At 34.2% G+C, this 18,090-nt stretch overlaps 1 protein-coding gene across 2 annotated transcripts; it reads right to left on the bottom strand.

Annotated features, from left to right (window-relative positions):
• Positions 1 to 1,064: 1,064 nt before the first annotated feature.
• LOC133175549 (epithelial splicing regulatory protein 1-like) lies at positions 1,065 to 15,444 on the bottom strand. 2 transcript variants are annotated; one of them, XM_061310667.1, is made up of 14 exons: positions 15,428 to 15,444; positions 14,981 to 15,316; positions 14,215 to 14,358; positions 12,152 to 12,377; positions 7,648 to 7,737; positions 6,894 to 6,948; positions 6,430 to 6,540; positions 6,163 to 6,338; positions 5,766 to 5,860; positions 4,271 to 4,483; positions 3,873 to 4,127; positions 3,528 to 3,759; positions 3,110 to 3,432; positions 1,065 to 2,195 (listed from the first exon to the last, which is right to left on the bottom strand). In XM_061310667.1, exons 2-14 carry the CDS (start codon positions 15,104 to 15,106, stop codon positions 2,037 to 2,039), a joined length of 2,205 nt encoding a protein of 734 aa, XP_061166651.1. In that variant the 5' UTR covers positions 15,107 to 15,316; positions 15,428 to 15,444; the 3' UTR covers positions 1,065 to 2,036. The 2 variants fall into 2 exon arrangements, with proteins under 2 accessions (XP_061166651.1, XP_061166652.1); XM_061310668.1 differs by lacking the exon at positions 15,428 to 15,444 and having other exon boundaries at positions 2,056 to 2,195; positions 3,243 to 3,432.
• Positions 15,445 to 18,090: the final 2,646 nt, after the last annotated feature.

Below are 18,090 nucleotides of genomic sequence, written 5' to 3'. Positions count from 1 at the left end.
CATATTTTGTATACATTTTAAAAGTTTTAATAAATATATATTTGATAAAATTCTGTAAAAAGGTGTTAAAAACTTAAAAATAAATATATCACAGAAAGCAAATGTGCACCAAATCATCCCCAAAAATTAGAACCCAACTAATTTTAATACCTCAACCATTTGAAAAACATTGTCCATAATCCTTATTGCACAATTAAACACGTGTCAAAATACATTTGTGTTATAAATAATATGTAATCACTGGCAAAGGTATTCCTGGCAAAATTGTGTGAGTACTTGCACTCTGTTGTGCAGTCCCCCATTAAAAACGCCCGTCCCGCACAAAAATATCAAGAGCAAATAACTCTAAAAATGATATGTATAAATACACTGCCACCATAAAATGCTCTTATGATATTAGTGCTAGTTTCCTTCGTCGTGAAATCACACGTGCTATGGCATAAAATAACTGAGTGTATTGCGCAATTCCACATGAATAATGGAGAATAAATTCAAGCAAAAAAGCCACCACCAACACCAAAACAAATACGGCACCACCACCACTGCAATTCTAAGTTGTTTATTGCCATTTTTATGGAAATATTTATACTTGATGTTATAATGTATATAAAGTCTAAATCTAACATTGCTACAATCATATCTACAACACACGTCAAAAAATCGTGGGAAAAGTCATACATCAGCAGTTTTTTTTTTTTACAAAAATGTACAATTATGCGTAGGAATGATCATATAATAACAAATATCAGTATATCTAGACATGGTAACATTTAAATGATGTATATTTATAGTAGATCTATTATTTATTTATCTGACATTAAAAAAATCTGTCTTCATGAAGAAAAAAAAATTATAGAACTAAACAAATCAAAATGTGATTTTCTAACACTTTTCTAGGTTTTTCAAATTTCTGGTGAAAAGGAAATGAACAAGATAATTTAGAAAAAAAAAACAGATGAAAAAAAATTAAAGCAATTCTTCTCTTAGATATTGCACAATCGTAATATCTATACCTTTGTATTCATAATTGAAGCGAAGCAAATGAGGACAATCCCTACGGTTGAAAATAGCTGTCATGGCTTATGTACAACAATTCAGAATCACAACCTCAAATAATCAAAGTATGAAGCGCTTGCTAAATATGAGATTACTAGTATTATTTAGTATATTACATGTAATAAATTCTAAACAACAAATATGACTAGAACATTCAAATTTCAGTTTGATTTCTTGATATTGCATAGAATTTTTCTTGCATATTTATAAGAGTTATGCGTTGATTTTGGTGTATAGAACTGTTTTTTTTTCTATAAAGTTTTGACTGGTGTCAAATTATCATAAAAATCTTCACTTCGAGATATTAAAAAAAGTCTTATATTCAAACAAGGTTAAAAAATACAAAAATATCAACGGCTGTCATGGAGTGATATGTTTTGATATAAACATAAACAACAATAAAAACAAAAAAACAAAATAAACAATGCGTACTCACAATCATTTCGTAACGTGTATAACGGCATAACAATACTTGATTCAATACTCAAATTAGGCACTTATATATGCATATCAATGTTATATAATTACTTTGAAATATTCTTTTTTTCATGAAATTAAACAAATGTCAATTTCTCGCAGCACTAATAACGCCAATAATTAGCAACGTATTCTTTTGCAGTAATCTGTTCTATAGAGTAACATACACCATGTACTAACAACTCTTAAAATACAAACATGGCAAAATAGTCAGAAACGGAAGTGAGACAGGCAAGACTTTGACTGGAAATTATATATAAAAATAATATTGCTAGATTTTGCCATGTGTGTTCAGATCTATTTTTTAGCTGAAATACAAGATCTTTTCAAGAAAAATGAGATTAGCTTATATATATATATCTTTACAATTATAATACAATAAACATCATAAAATTGCTAAAATAAACATATCTATTTGGACCCTGGAATGTCTGAACACATTGTGTGATTTTCTTTCTTTTTATATTATTTTTTTTCACACTGCGTACTTTACCCATGTCAATTTAGGCTAGAAACAGCTCTATAACACACTGTCCTATTGTATGTTTGCTTCTCTGAGCTATTGCACGCTCTGCTTCCGACCGTGTCATGAAGGAAATCAATGCGTCCCCTGTAAGTCTTCCGTCGGGTAAAATCTGGATCTGAATGTTCTCTGGGGTTACCTACACAAAAAATATATAATAAGATATAATTTAAGCCATTCATCAAGGAAGTCCACTTAAGGTATTTCTGTTCATACAGAAATTTGAATAGTGATGACGTTAGATATAATTTTGATGTCATATTTCATTCACATTTCCACGCCACTTTCCTTATGATGTCTTTACTAAATATTTATATTTAAAATGAAAAGAAACATTTACAGTTAAACATGCCAATTTTTAGAATTGAACAAAATTATGATAAATATGATATAAAGTGCTACAACAGAAAGATATAGAAGGGTCATATGATATTGTGAGTAGAAGGCTGTGAAATTATAATATTGATCTGAGTCAGGTTATTTAAAAGTAAATGAATCACACATTAGTTGAAACTTCCACCATGTACAGATGTACATGAAACACACAGAAAGTCAATTACATGGTTTCTTAATCACAATTTCTGAGGTGCTGTGCAATATAGCTTTAACTACTATTAAGCTCAACGTAATTGTATTTAAAGTTTAAGCTTTTTATTGATGCCTTATATCAATTGCGATGAGCTTACATCTGCTTGTGCACAAGTTACAGCAATATATTGTCCATACTTTTATAAAATGTGTTAGTGAAATATTGAAAGAATACTGATGATCGGTTAGCAGAAACTATGGGTAACTATGGATACACTCTAGAAGCAATACAAAAGCTAAAATTCAAATGCACACTTCAAACATACAGGGCTCCATCCTATTCGAATATCCACACACATTTTCCTGTTTCAAATAGACTAGGTTTTCCTTTAGCAATGTTCAAAATAATTTCTCTGTATTGTTTTCAGGTAACAAATCACGATGTTTGTGATTTATAATTTTCAAGAGCTCAAATGATAAGTACTTCAAATGATTTCTTAATTTGGAATATGGACCTAAACATACCTCTGGAAAACCTTGAAAGAAGTTCAGTATGTCTTGAACTTGTGCATTGATGGGTAGGCCTCTCAATACGACAAGCGTCGGAGGCCCTGTATGTGTGACATAGGTTTGTGGAGAAATAGGAGGGCTAGGGTACCAGTAAACAATCTGGGGGAAGTAGGCTGGTCGTGGAGCTGCTGCAAGGGGGGCAGACATCATAGTTGGCGGGAATGCGGCCGTCTGGAGATGCTGTGGCAAGTGGGCAATAGGCAATGATGCCGGCTGCAGTGATGGCAAAGACGTTGGAATGAGTGTGGGCGTTGTTGGGGAGGGAAAAGAAGACAATCCTGAAATACAATGGAGTACACTATCAGACTCAAAGATCCTTTAATGGGAAAATATATTATATCAGTTTAATTTTCAATGAAATAGAAGTGCATACCTTGTGATAGAATGGGTCTCTGTATAAAAGGTATTTGTGGTGGTGAAGGTATAGACGTTGTGGGAATACCATTAGTCAAAACGAGATTCATATCCTCCCCAGAGCACTGTATAACATCAATTATTCTTTTCTTTTGGGCAAACACCATGTGTCTCTTATTTCTGTTTATTGTTGTCAGCTGTGCTGACTCCTCAGAATCCATCTGTATGAATGCTTCACCTGAAGGTTCCCCCTGTAAAAACGCAAATTTCACATTTAACAATTTTTTTCAGGTATTGGTCTCAAGTTTTCTTCGTGTTTTCAGAATAATCAAATCTAGAAATAATGAAATTATTTTATTTGTACCTGTGCTGTATAAACCATGTGAACGCCCTGGAAGATTATGAATTGAGAGAACTCGCCCAGGAAGTTAAGAATATCTGTAACCTGAGCGCCACCTGGAATGTTGCGTAACCGGATGCAATCGCGACGCGTGCCGCTGGTAATGAGGCTTTGAGGAATGTAAGGAAGCTGGCTTTGCGGAGTTAGTTGAGTGATTATTGCTGGAAGAGGGGTTTCTTGGGGTTCTGGGTTTCGTGGGTCCATACTTCTGTTGAGAACCTGTTTTCAGAAATAAACTATACGTCAACCATTGGAAACATTTTCAATCAGAACGATAATATATATGGGCCTTTACTCTGTTTCCTCTTGTTCTGAAGTCAACAAATATTTAACTGAGTCTGTTCTTCATAACTGATAGGTACCTGTTGAACTTCAGCTGTAGTGCTTTTAAAGAGTTCAATGTAGCGTGTTCCCATTATCTCCCTGTGTTTCTTCAAGGCTGACACAGCGTCTTCTTCTGAGGCAAGAAGTACAAAAGCATCACCAGTGGATCTTCCATCAGGATAGTGAACGAAGAGAATCCCTTCTTCTCCATCCAACACCGAAACGGATGGCTCTCGAGCAAAGAACTCTAGCTGTAAGCGCAAAGACAGATAATAGCAACGACAACTTTGACAATGCTTTTATCATGCACCAATATCATAAGCTGGTGTAAATTAGTATCTGCAGGCTGTGCCATCATCCTTCTGGGGAAGTCGATGGCAAAGATTGACCAAAAACTTTTCAATGATAAAACGGCTTCATGTGTTATGATTTTTTTTGGCAAGTATCACATATAATTATACCTGAAAGCCTGTAGTATATTATTGTCCTTCCCAGTGGTACTTGTTACTACTAAATTGTTAAGCACAACTTTGTTTATTAGTGATTAATGAAAAACCCCATATGATATATACCAACACAACAATACGGGATGAGAGCCCTCCAAAGTCCTGCAGATACCAATATCAGAACGTTTTCAGTATCAACAGAGGTGTTTCAAAGCAACTCAGCTCGAAGTGAATTTTTGGAATGTTAGAAAGAGAATGGTTCTGCACAAAGACACAATGACCCCCTTCTTTTCTTGTGAACATGCACTGCGCCCTTCCACTACAGTGAGATAACTATACCTCCTTTAGAAAAAAAAACTTTACAAGCTAAAAATGATCTAGAAGATGTCAAATATAAAGAACCATCTCTTTCTAAAAATCAAATTATAAACTTTATGTCACGTAGAACATTAAATTGCTAAAAGCTTTCAAAAATAATTATTTTCAAAGATATATTTGGAATGCCACCTCAAGTAGTCTTAGAAACACCTCCGACCTGATAGAATGAATGAATATATAACCTATTTACCAAGAATTAATTTTATTTGTAAATCGTATGTTACTACGAATACCCCGCTTCACTCCTAAGGTGAAGATATCTGAGTAATTATAGTTGTAGCCTGCAACCAACCCTTAACTGCCCCGCACCGTCGGAAAACTTGCAATACAATTGGTTCATCACTGGCACCAAAATTTCCATATCCAATATGGCGACAAAACACGAATTATCTCCCCTATAACCGTAACCTCCCTTAGCGTCCACACGCATTCCCTTTTATGAATATTACTTATTGGGGTCCTCAACTTACCTGTATTCAGCTCAGAAAATGTTTTAGCAATTTTGCTAAAACCGCATGCTGAAAAATGTATCATGTTAAGCAAATTTTGAACATACATCATGCATGGGTAATCTGAGTTCATACTAAGTAGTTATAAATATGCAAAGTTTTGCAGAGTAAATGAAGGACTCTGTGTACGCTTAATTCCTAAATAATAAAAGCCTGGATATGCAAAGTTGTTTCTGCACGTAGGCAGTTTTTATACTTACCACCTGTTGCGCTGTGGCTGTAAATGGCAAACCACGCATGCGTATAATGACTTGTCCACCTCTTGAAAGAAATGCTTGTGCTTCTGAATTACTACCTGAAAGCAAGTTGTCCTTCGTGAGACATCAGATTTAATAGACAAGTTAAAATTGAAATTCTATGAGAACTTTTGACCCGCGAGAACTTTATTTTTGCGTAAATACAATGGGTCGCGAAATTTTATTCTCGCTTATAGTACATGTAGTATTACTTAAGATTATATATTATAACAATAACCAGAAATCGAGAAAGTTTTCTCCAACTTATGAATAAAATATCTCGCAAAAATAAAGCGTCCTCAGAGTTCGGTTAAATCAGAATCTCACAATATAATTACATGCAATCTGAATGACAACCTACCACCGGCAACATTGACGAAATCCTTTCCAGTGGCTTTATACACCTCTATGTATCTTTGACCAATATGATGTTTATGCCTTTTCAGTGCTAGGTCCCTATTTTCTTCATTTTCTAATCTCACCAATGCCTCCCCATTCCTCCTACCCTGCGGACTTAAGCAAAGAGCTACGCCACCTCTATTAAAGAAAATGGGGTATTTTAGTATGTTATACTTCAATAAAAATATTTCATCTGGGGAAATTATTAATCCTTGTTCGAAAAACGTACTTTGCAATGTTCAATCCTTTGAAGAATCGAGCGATGTCTTGGTCGGAAGACTGCCATGGAAGACCGCGAGCCCGAACAACATGATTGTCATCTACAATGTCCGATTTACTGCTGCAATGGTATAAAAATCATTTTTAGATACATGAAAAGTCATTTTGGTTGATTTTCTAAATGAGAAAAAAATTACTTATATATACAAGTATATGCATGAATTATGTATTTGAAAATGGTATCATTTTTACTTAATTACAAAATTAATAATAACTTTACATGGCTTAACGTCTATAATTGAATGTGGACAGCTGGGCAAATCTATGAACTAATCCAATGATCTTATTTTTATTTATTTAACAAAATTACTAAATATTGATTTACTGCTCCAGCGTTCAACATGTTACCAAAGCAGCAGTCACAGCTACAGTAAAGAAGACAGATGTCGCAAAATATCGTGATATGGCGCTTACCATATACCGGGTTCTAAGCGTTCGTTTATTATCTCTGGTTCCCCAAACACGTGTCCTAAAATTAAAAGAAGAGCACATAGAAACACATTGTGTCGCTTCGCATGTGGTAGATGAAGATCGGGAAATATACAATACTTCTATGGATAGAGACCGCCATAATATCTTGTTCAGCTATCTTACGTGTTGACAGTATCTTGCTGTTTTGTTTTAATAAAGCCTTCAATGGAATTTATCAGTCTAAAATCAAAACTTGTTATAAGCTATAGACAAATCTCCAAAATCTCAATATCTATCCTAAGAGATCAATTTTGTCCATGATAACGATTTACATTTTCTGAAAAGTTTAACAAATAGACTTTAACAGATATATTTTGTATTTCCAAAACGTATAGTTCATGTCATTTGCTAAAAATTGCAGATGAATCTTGGTTTGTGTCTCAACACATTTTCAAACTACAACACACGATTATTTCTTGGGTGATATGTCTACGACATTTGGATATCAATAAGCAAAGTTACAAAACCGCAAACAAAGACTTCGACTTCAAAGACATTTAAAAAAACGAGTGTGAACTCAAATGTAAAAAAAAAGAAAGACTATAGTCCTCTTTTTACCCCCTTAAATTGTTACTTCATAAGCAGAAGAATAAAATCATGCTACAGTATATTTATCCTACACAACAACGGGCTCTCTAAAATCGGAGGGGGGGGGGGGGGTAAAGTTTAACATCAGAGTAAATAATGTTATATTTACCATCGTTGATTAATCTGTGAAGAACATTCGCCATTTCTTGACATTGTCGAATTCCATATTCCACAGAGTTGTCCTCTTGTAATCCTAAATCTAATGGAGTGAGTCAAGGAAAAGTACTAACCCATTCACAATTCTATTAGTAATTGAAAGATCTTTTATATTTCATTATTATCCTTTTTTATACACCGTATGGGTGTAATACTTCAAACAAATTATAATGTAATGATAAACTTCCAATGTAATGTAGTAGTTAAGATATTTAAAAAGCTTCCCTGCGAAAAAAAATGTTTGCGCTAACTTCAAATGAATCAAAAGAAGAAATGCGAACGATGATTATCAAGGCTATATTTACACATCTATTAAATAGTTATGTCAAGTTACACTTTTAAAAGACATGGGGTTTTTAGAAGAAATGAACGCAGTGCAGTGTGTTAACAATATAAAAGAACCACGCTTTTTGTGAGAAACATATCATTTGAAAAACAGACGACAGAAAAAGAAAAATGGAGCCATGAACATCCTTTACTTATTCGCCCAGGCGATTTTCCTTTGTATTATAGTCAACTGGAGATTATTTTTAAAGATTGTTTTGATGTCAGTGTTTAGATAAAACAAATGCATGCATGTTAACTTTTTAGAGCAAAGAACAGCTAGTGGGATTGTGGACGAGGTGATTTATTCGGTTCGGAATGGATGGATAGAAGGTGTTTTCTGTGTATCCCTGGGGCGAAAAACTTGAGTAATCACCGAATAAAACTGTTCTGACAAGGGAATGTTTTGTTTTATCAGTATGTACAGAATAAGTTAAGTTTCTCCTAAAGGGCATTTACGAAGGATTTAGTTGTAAGCTGTACAAACAAAATATAAAGATCTATTCTCTTGTAAAGATATTTTGACAACATACAAAAAATTTTGCTCATGGAAGAATACAACTTGTTGAATGTTTTTGTTGTCTTCTTAAAATAAGTGTAAGACATGTTTTCCCCCCTGAAATTCATGTACCTTGTAGATGATCGATTCTTCAAGTTGTTTAATACCTACGTAAATGAGTTATGTTTAGTATGATAGTCTCTATGTAAGTTACGGTGCAATCTGACAGATCACCGCCAAGATTTTTAATCGTTAGAGCAATGACACATGATCACTTTTAACAAAATAAATTGCAGAAGAAAGAGACTTTGTTAAAGATTTTAAGAGTCTCGAGCATTTTCCTCGAACGATAAGCCTAAAGTCTTTGACGACTTCACGTTTCTCGGCTAAGAAGCGGTATTACTCAAGTTTTTACAAAGCCCTCTCCCAAAACTTGGAAAGCTTCGATCTACAGAAAATCAATCCTTACAGCCTTTGTGCCCTTGCAGATATCGATACCCTTGTCTTTAAAATTCCTGTCTTACGCATCTTGCATTTTCCCCATAAAAAAAATCCATGACCACAAGTTTGAATACTGTACGCCAATATATTCTTCACCAAAGTCATTAAATTAAAAAAGAAATATTTTTGAGGTTAGCTTTTCTTTGATCTGATAGATTGCATTGTATATGATCTGGTACCAAAACTTTCAGTTTTTGTGTTAGTTTGAAGGTCTGTATGACAATAGAAGATGGCCTTTCTGATAACAGCCATTGTGTGGAACTTCGAAGATTTACGCTTAATAAGGAGAGATAAGGAATCGCAGAAATTGAAACTAGGATACCTTCTACAACAATAGTACCGACTCATCTACCAATGTCAAAAAACAAAGCAGCAAGTGACATCGAACTTCGCCTGGGTCAGAGCAAGACAAAGGAGTTAGAATGGTAAATTGTCGTCAAAACGAAAATGAGAAAGTTCTGTGAGCAAGTTTGAACGTACTATCATACAACCGCTATTTGATCAGCAAAACATAAGAAACAAAAGAGGTGAAATGCCAAAATATGTAGTGTGTGCAACTTAAAATCATATTATAATCATACAACCGTATTTATTCATTTTCAGAAAGAAAATACTTGTAGTCTAAGCATTTTTCACAAAAACGTAATTGCATCTTATCCCACAATATTTACAAATGTCGGTTTACCAAATGAGAAAAAAGAAATCAGTAACTATATTTACATTTATAAAAATAAAGTTTTAGTATGTATAAGCTTCTGAATGTTTAGAAAAGCCTCAGGCGGTGTAAATTCACAAACCATGACTTTTTTTTTACCAGGATAGCTTGAATACAATCAATCATTGTGTTGTCACCAACGTATGTCCTGGGGCAAAGAGATCTCCGTCCCACGAAAACAGAGATGAGCATCTACTAAGAAATCTTTAATCTCCGTCTTAGTACAGGAAATCGTTATATCTTTCTCCATAATGCACTTAAGTTTTATTTTATACATATGATCTGCATTAAAATTAAAAACTGAACACTTCTGTTTTTTTTATCAATTCCTCCGAGGTTAATGCACGAAGAAATTGACTTAAAGCTGTGATTATTTTTACATTAATTAGCATAAATTGTTCATCAACTTGCATAAATCTCTATACTGTCTTTTGCATGTAAATATCGTATTTTCGCAGTTTGTGTTACTTCAGTCCGAGGTGTATATGACCATATAAATGTTGCTGTATATCAACCTCGGGCCAGCAATCAGAAAGATCTAGGAAGTCAATGTTGGCTATATAAAAGGATGGAGCCAGGGGTGTATGTTTTGATAAAGAATTTTAGCTTTTGTCCTTGGGACAGGATGGCATATTTCTGGTGATGGTCAAACTGAACCTTCAGATGTGACAGATATCGCCGAGCCAAACCCTAATGAAATGTATAGCAACGAAAATAAAAGGCCCCATTTCCAGTTCTTTTATGACACATAACTTGTTATATTGCCACAAACCACACAATTTTGCCTTTCATGGCGAACAAGGGAGAAACAAAAACAAATTGGACGCTTGTGCAAAATCAAATTCACCTCCATTTTCAATGTGTATATACATGCATGTGTAATGCTATCAAGAATCAAAGCAATATTGACATAGGAGAAAATCATTATACTATCTATGGTAGCAAAATGAAATCTTTAAAAAAAAACTTTTAGGGGGCTTCATTATATAAGAAAGCTCGGTTGCGTGAACAATCCACTCACTGAAGAGGTTGTTTCACTGCATTCAGATACTGATAAGAAAATTTAAAATCAGGAAGGGGTCGGGTACAACTACCCGGTGTGATACAAACAATGGTAAGTTATCACTAGACATCACAGCTATGGCAAACACGGATGAGGACTCATTTATCCAACTTGGGCCCTGCCGGCAAACAAAGAAACCATCAACATCGCTATGACGAAGATTTGCAAAACTACTTGTAGTGGCTTATGTTCTTAAAACCTTTGCATGTATACGCATAAACAGCTAAGGCTGCTTAATAATTTGTTTACCAATGTTTTTCGTGTTTCTTGTGATATGAGAAAGACAAATGCATGGATCAATTTATCCAAAATTCTGCATGATCAGCTGCAACCTATGTTTCTATCATAAATTTAACCTACCCCCCCCCTTTTCCCCAGCATATGACTAGAAACTCCGCATTGATAAACAAAAAAAAAATCATTTTTGGAGAATGTCAATACGAGAAATGATCGATGATCAAGAAAACTCCATAAAAAATTGTGTGTATTCGGACAAGGATCGGCGCATAGGCTACAATAGTAATCGGTAGTAGCCATTCCACAAATGATTACGACAGGTTTTTGAGGTAATCGGCTAAATAAACACTGGTTCGACATATAATCTGTAAACCTATTTTTCTCCCAAAGGATAGCAGACCCCCGATCTACCCGTGTTAAACCTAATCCAACCTGACTAAACATCAACGGATTGTACTTTCATTTTGGGGACTTTAAATGATACTTTCCATTCTTTCCCCGATTAATCCTGTTACTCCTAATTCCGTATGTTTGTTTTTCTCATTAATTCTGTTCCTTTGTCTGGTGCCTTCATGAATATATTTAATTCTTTTAGTTATGTATAACGCCAACTTTTCGTTTACTCAGCCAAGAGGAATCCAGCTATACTTATCGACATACTGAGACCAACTTTTTTTTTTTTACAGAAATGTTAACGAGAAATGTTTGACAATAGCTTGAAAACTATTAGAGTATTTCACGACTTTTGAAAATGAGTGTGAATTACACGGAACAAGCAATATCAAACTTTTTTCTCTCTCTTTCTTAAGAGCTCCAATTAAACCGTCAGGTTAGAATAACTATGCAATATGGGTGTTTAATAATTACTCTACTGGGAGAAATTTTCAAAAGGCACAACCGTAACATATTTTTAAATATATATGTAGAGATGATACGCGATACGAATTTTTTTTTAATGAAATATGGAGGCTCAAAATTGATTAGAGAGTTACCCATTAATTTAGACGTGTCATATAAATTGTAAAGTAAGTTAGACAATTTGTTTTGTTTATGATACTCACATATTCCATCGCAAGATTTCTCCTTGGTGTAAATTTTGCATTAAAGAAAAAGGATACAGTCCAGCATAGATTTTATATTGGGTATATTATCTGTTTTGTAGAACTTCTTGAATTCTTTCCGCAAGTCGTAAAACTTGAAAAAATATGAGGGCAATGAAATGTTTTTGTTGGTGGTCTCCGGGTGGAGACATTGGCGAAGATGTAACTGTCCATCTGTTAAGACACAGAATGATTTCCCTCCGTGTTCCGGGTGAACTCCTTTGGAAGACAAAAATCTGTCGAACTGTGAATAAAAAAATATACACGTAAATAAATATATTGTCATTGCACCAAATATGACACAAACGTCTCAATACGTTTTGTTTTATTTAGGACTTGGTGCTCTTGCAATTCCTAATAACGTCAGAAAACACCAACAGATGCCTATTTAATTGTTTTTAATGAGGTAGGATATTGTGTAAAATATATATGGAGCAGATATACAAATATGGATAGAAATATATGATGACATTACCAAACCAGACTGTCTAGTCTGTAATTTTAATGAGTTTACGGATAAAACCATCTTGACCTTCAATCAACACATGCATTGGTCTTCTTTCTTCCTTTCAGAGAGTTAATATTTTGAATGATTTATTTCATTTACACTTATCTGCAGTTGTATTTGGTGCAAAAGTTTACAACATGCTGTTTTTTTTCTAGACGGTTTTTCTGTCGTCTGAAGCAGTACAAGTTGTCGTCTGCTGTTAGATTTTGGGACAGGTTTCATTTTTCCCATGACATGAAGAATTACGATAACGTTGAAAGTAGTCAGGTGCCTATAGATATCTTCTGAGTACTTGCTAATCTAAACAGGTGTATTTCGTTATATAACTCTAAAAAGGACAACAATCCCCTTGGCTATTTATCCCCCTCTTGAAGATGTCGTGAGTAAAGAAAAAAATACCCATGACCTTATTTTTTTTCTCTTGAAATTAGCAACAGTCAGCTGTTTAGGTCCCAAGTCTGTATTATATACATGACATTTATAAGTAATTCACAAAATTGGACAATTTATATCGGTATCATATATAATTGTACATTTTCGCTATTTGTGTCATCCTCGTCAACCGGAGATAGTCGGCAATATGCTACAACCGTTATTTTAGTGGAAAAGTCAAAAAGCATCTAACTTGTTGAGTACACCATATATAGACGATCGAAATTAAAATATTCTATCTGACCAGCTGGCACAGCTTTTCGTCATCAGTACTTCTCCTCTTGGCAAGAATTGTTCGACAAGATGTTACCAGCACGATTTTCAAATGCATGGGCTCAAACATACGTCATCGATTGGAAAGAGTTGACAACAGGTTGCGATTGGAAAGAATATGAAAAAGGACACTCTAAGAGTGCCAGAGCAAGTGGTCATTTATTAAATATTCACCAATATAAATTACAGCGATTAATTTGATTATTAGATTTTTTTGTGGAGACATTCGGTAATTAAAGCAGCAATAAATTATTCACAAACCATAAGTGTCCCTCAAGTTTTTGGAAAAAATTAGATATACAGTATATGTCATATTTGTCCTCGCCATGTATCTAATTATACAAAAAATTTCTCTTGACGCTAACACAATCATTTATCATGCAAGTCAGGCGAGAAAATGTTATCCGGAGACAGAATGACACAATTTCACTTACAGTGGTTTTACTCCGAGGGTCGAATTCTGAAGGCAATTTGAACGAACATAAGGAATTTAAATGCAGATGTTTATATATATGAATGGTGAACCCATTGTTGCATTATTATTTAGCTCCGTTGACTGTTTGTCAATCAACAGCTGATGTTGTTTGCTTAAGGGTGTACAGGCACACAACAATGTTCACTTCTGAATTGGGGGAGTAAACAAAAATGAAATATACACTCATAAAGTCGCGTGGATATTCGTACGCGTGTATCTATAACTGGGTGGTAAATATTAACATAAAAGGGCATTAAGTATGGAATAAATAGCAGTAAGTGGTTTTTCGATGGTTGTCAAATAGATAGCTCATGAGGGGATTGATAAGAAATATACACCGGGATGTAAACTTTAATGGGAGGGGGATGTAAGAAATGTAAACAATGATCTCACCTCATCCAGGATGTGTTCTAGAGGCTGAGAATGCTTGACTGCTTCTTCATTAAGGCCGGTCTCTGTCTTACATTCTTCTGTAAGCACAGTTTCTGTTGTCTCTGATGGTTGAGGCTTAACATAATGTTGTTGAACAGCAACTACCTACGGAATCAGGAATATCATGGTTAAAAAAAAAATAAAACCTTAAGAGGAAATAATGTCTTTAAAAAAGTTGTCAAGATGAGTCATTTGTTGTATCTTGTAAATAAAAGCCGGTTTTGCTTTTACATGGTACATTAATAATCGTGTGAACACTTCCAATTTCAACCTGCTGTGAAATCACTTACGTACACTGACACATTTAAAGACACCATATGGCGAGTGTTTAATGCAGAATTGAGTTTTTGAAAGTTTTAGTCAAAATGTCATGAAATGTACAAAGTGAAATAAACACTACACACCTATGGACAGGTAAAAATAGGCCAGAGTAAACGTGATTATTTTTAGTTAAGAAGGGGTCTGTCGTCTTGTGTTTACATACTTCTGGTATGTCTATTCAGTGAGGTCGTGTGTAATGTATCGAATGATTAATAGTATAGAAATGTCATACCTAAAACTTATCTCAGTGAGAAAAAAAGAGTTACTAAGTTTTAAAAGTAAGATAAAGTGTACACAAAACCGCGTGTTCAACACAGGTGAATGAAACCGGATGGCCGTGTGTGTATGTATATGTGTGTTTTGAAGTGGGTTACGTGTAGAAGTTTAGATAAAAGTTTCCTCTCACCTTGCAGTTTAGCACGTCGAATAATAGATACACAAAGAGCACAATTTGTTCCTCGTCCACTCCTAAATCTTCCCCATTCTTGCCAGCAGTGGCACAGAAAGTCACTACTAGATGAGAGGTAGCCATATCGTGCTACCTGTGTCCAGAATACCTGCGTTATGAACTCTTTAATGCAAATGAAATGTTTTGTCACTGCGATCACCCATGTGCGTCGTCGCGGGACTTTTTATCCTAGGGCAATCTTATTGGTCCTGTATTCTCTTATTTACGTGGCACTCGAACGAAAATACCGCCTCGCCTGCGTGCGCAAATTCTCTTATATATTGCACACTGTTTCTGAAAAATATAAAATTACCTTAAAACAAGCTGTTACCTTCTGAAAATTCGTTCATGACAAAAGAAACCCCCTAATCAATAGTCTAGATCGAAATTTTGACGACTTAAGACCTGTGATTGAATGCTTTAAATCTCCGCGTTGAATTGTCAACAAAACTGACAAAAGCTCCCGCTGTCATTACTGCTCTGATGGGCAATGTGCATTGTTTAAAGTAGATGACAACTTATCATGAACGCTAATCTAACAACAATTGCATAAAACAACACAAAACCTATAACTAACACTGTGTCGTATTGTCTTAGCAAATCCGTCGGTAAGTACAGTTCTCAAATATAAGCAACAGGGGTCTCAGAAATAATTAAAATGACGGATCCTTAGGTCTTTTCAGAAATATTAATCAAAGCAATAGAATTATTTCAAAAAGGAATACGTGATCATCTAAGTGACTCTTAAAACTTTGACCCCTAAATTAAAAAAATGCTTAAGTGTCTTATATTAAAATGATAATACTCCAGTCAACTTACCGAAGTTTCAACAATCTCAAAATTCCCAGCACACTTTAATATACATCCACGCCTGGCATAAATTTGAAAGAGCCTCTATGACTAGGACATATAATAATCTGTAAATCTTTTAATCCGACAACAGATATAATGCCTTAGTCCTAGCCCCCGGGGTCGACTTCTAAATTACCTGTGTTATCAGATTCGACTGGTTATCGCAACAGGTGTGAAAATTCCGGCCACAAACCTCGGGATAGTAACAGCGGACAATTTTCCGCCTAGCGGCTCGTGATAAAATTAGATAAAAATCATTAAGAATAATTATGAGTAATCTCCAGTTTTGGCTTATTGTTACAATTGCAATATTTTCCACAATAGACCCACCGTATGGTTTATTGGGATAATTTACTGCCTGTCGACTTATTTAGGGTTTGATATAACTGTCATTACTCACCACCGTTCACTACTACAATAGAGAGACTGGTAAAAATATGGAATATATAATTGCAATGTATTTGCTACGATATCCCACTTAATAAATACAGGGATTAACCTGTTGTCATATACATATACATATATTCATTGAATAATATATATGCTCTAATAAAAATTAATTTTGCAAACTGGTCCTCTCCTGAAAAGTATCGTGCGTCAAACTATTTTAGAGAAGTCCCCGAACTACTAAACTACGACATGTGTACTATAGATGAGGAAAGAAAACAAGGTATTTGGACTGTGGACGAATGCAGAATTTGTTCTTTTGCACAAGAGATGAATTTTCCTATTTATAGCATCGTCATAATATGTAGTCGCCTGTTAACGTCTATTATGTATTTTCTCCGTAATGTCCCCACAACAGTGTTTTCTAGCATTTGCTTCTTTTTTTTTCAAAACAGATGCATTTTATTATAACAACTTTGATATTTCCAAGTATATCATTCGGAGACATATGAATAAAGAATTCAAAACCACTTAGATAAAAGTGGTTAGAGATTTAAAAACAACAACAACAACAACAACAAATTTTGGAGAAAAACATTTCAGAAATCACATGTACTCCAAACTCGTTGGGTACAGAACGACTTGGATTAAAAGGTACTCTATATTTAACCATATTCTAGCCAAAAATCTAAATATTCAAGAATAAGCAGGGACCATAGGTCCCTGGAATAAGTGTGTATCATCCAAGTAAGAAAGCATGAGCAAAGAACAGCAAAATTCTTTCATTTTTCCAGCATTGCAGAAAAAATACATGAGCATAGACAATGCAGTAGTCTTTTCATTTTGGTGAGGAGAGGGGGGAGGATAAATTTTTATATATTTTTAAACACCACTCTGCAAAATCATACAAAATATATGTGAAAGAGCTACAGAGGGTTTAATTTTTATTTTAGAGAGAGAGAGGTTATAGGGTTGCATGCAGTTTTAATTTATGAATATTTACATTTTAAAAAAATAATTAAAATGATTCCAATGGTTCCAGAAGGTGTCAAATATATCCTTTTCGCCATTTCTATATAAGCAATATTTTTTTTCGTAAAATGTATTCATAAACGATATTGCAGCAACTACATTGTCTTCCCATCGCATAGTGTAGATATAATATCTTAGTCATAGAACAAGGTTATTTTGTATATTTTCCTTTTCACCCAAGAACCCAAAAATGAATATTTTTCGTTGATATTTGAAGATTAGTTTTATTTTTAATGTAATCTTCAAATTCTCTTTAAAAATACTGTACACTATCACACTCCCGAAGCAAATGTTCGATTGTTTCTTCAATCTAACAAAATGTACATGTACCGTTCTTACCATCTATAATTTTAATTTTGAATAAATACATGTATAAGTTGGAAGCTAAAATTTTGCTCAGAATTCTATATTGAATTCATTGCAGTTTTGTAATTATTTGTAACTTTAATTGGCAATCTAAAAATTATTTTCCATTCTATGTATTTCAAATCAAATATTTCACCATCTTTTACCAGTAGGTTCTGTGCAGTTTTGATTGATAAGGTTATAAAACTGCCTTGATCTTCTGCATCGTAGAAGGATATATATGCATATTCGACATGACCAAGGGGTTTTGTAATTTAGCTGCATTTTCTTCAAAGTTGACTTTTTTTCATCCATGCTTTATGAGCAGTTATAACAATCATGAATTCAAAAAAATTAATTTTCATATCACAAAAATATCCATAAGTCAGGAACCAACCCTTTTCACTAATAAGATCATTAAGGTGTCTGATATTAGAGTTAAACATGGATTT

The sequence above is a fragment of the Saccostrea echinata genome, unplaced genomic scaffold (genome assembly GCF_033153115.1).
Source record: "Saccostrea echinata isolate AGI-Se365-2 ecotype Australia unplaced genomic scaffold, CSIRO_AGI_Sech_v1 ptg000062l, whole genome shotgun sequence".
Taxonomy (NCBI): domain Eukaryota; kingdom Metazoa; phylum Mollusca; class Bivalvia; order Ostreida; family Ostreidae; genus Saccostrea; species Saccostrea echinata.
The sequence above is the reverse complement of the archived record's forward strand: the minus strand, read 5'-3'. Positions and strand labels throughout refer to the sequence as shown.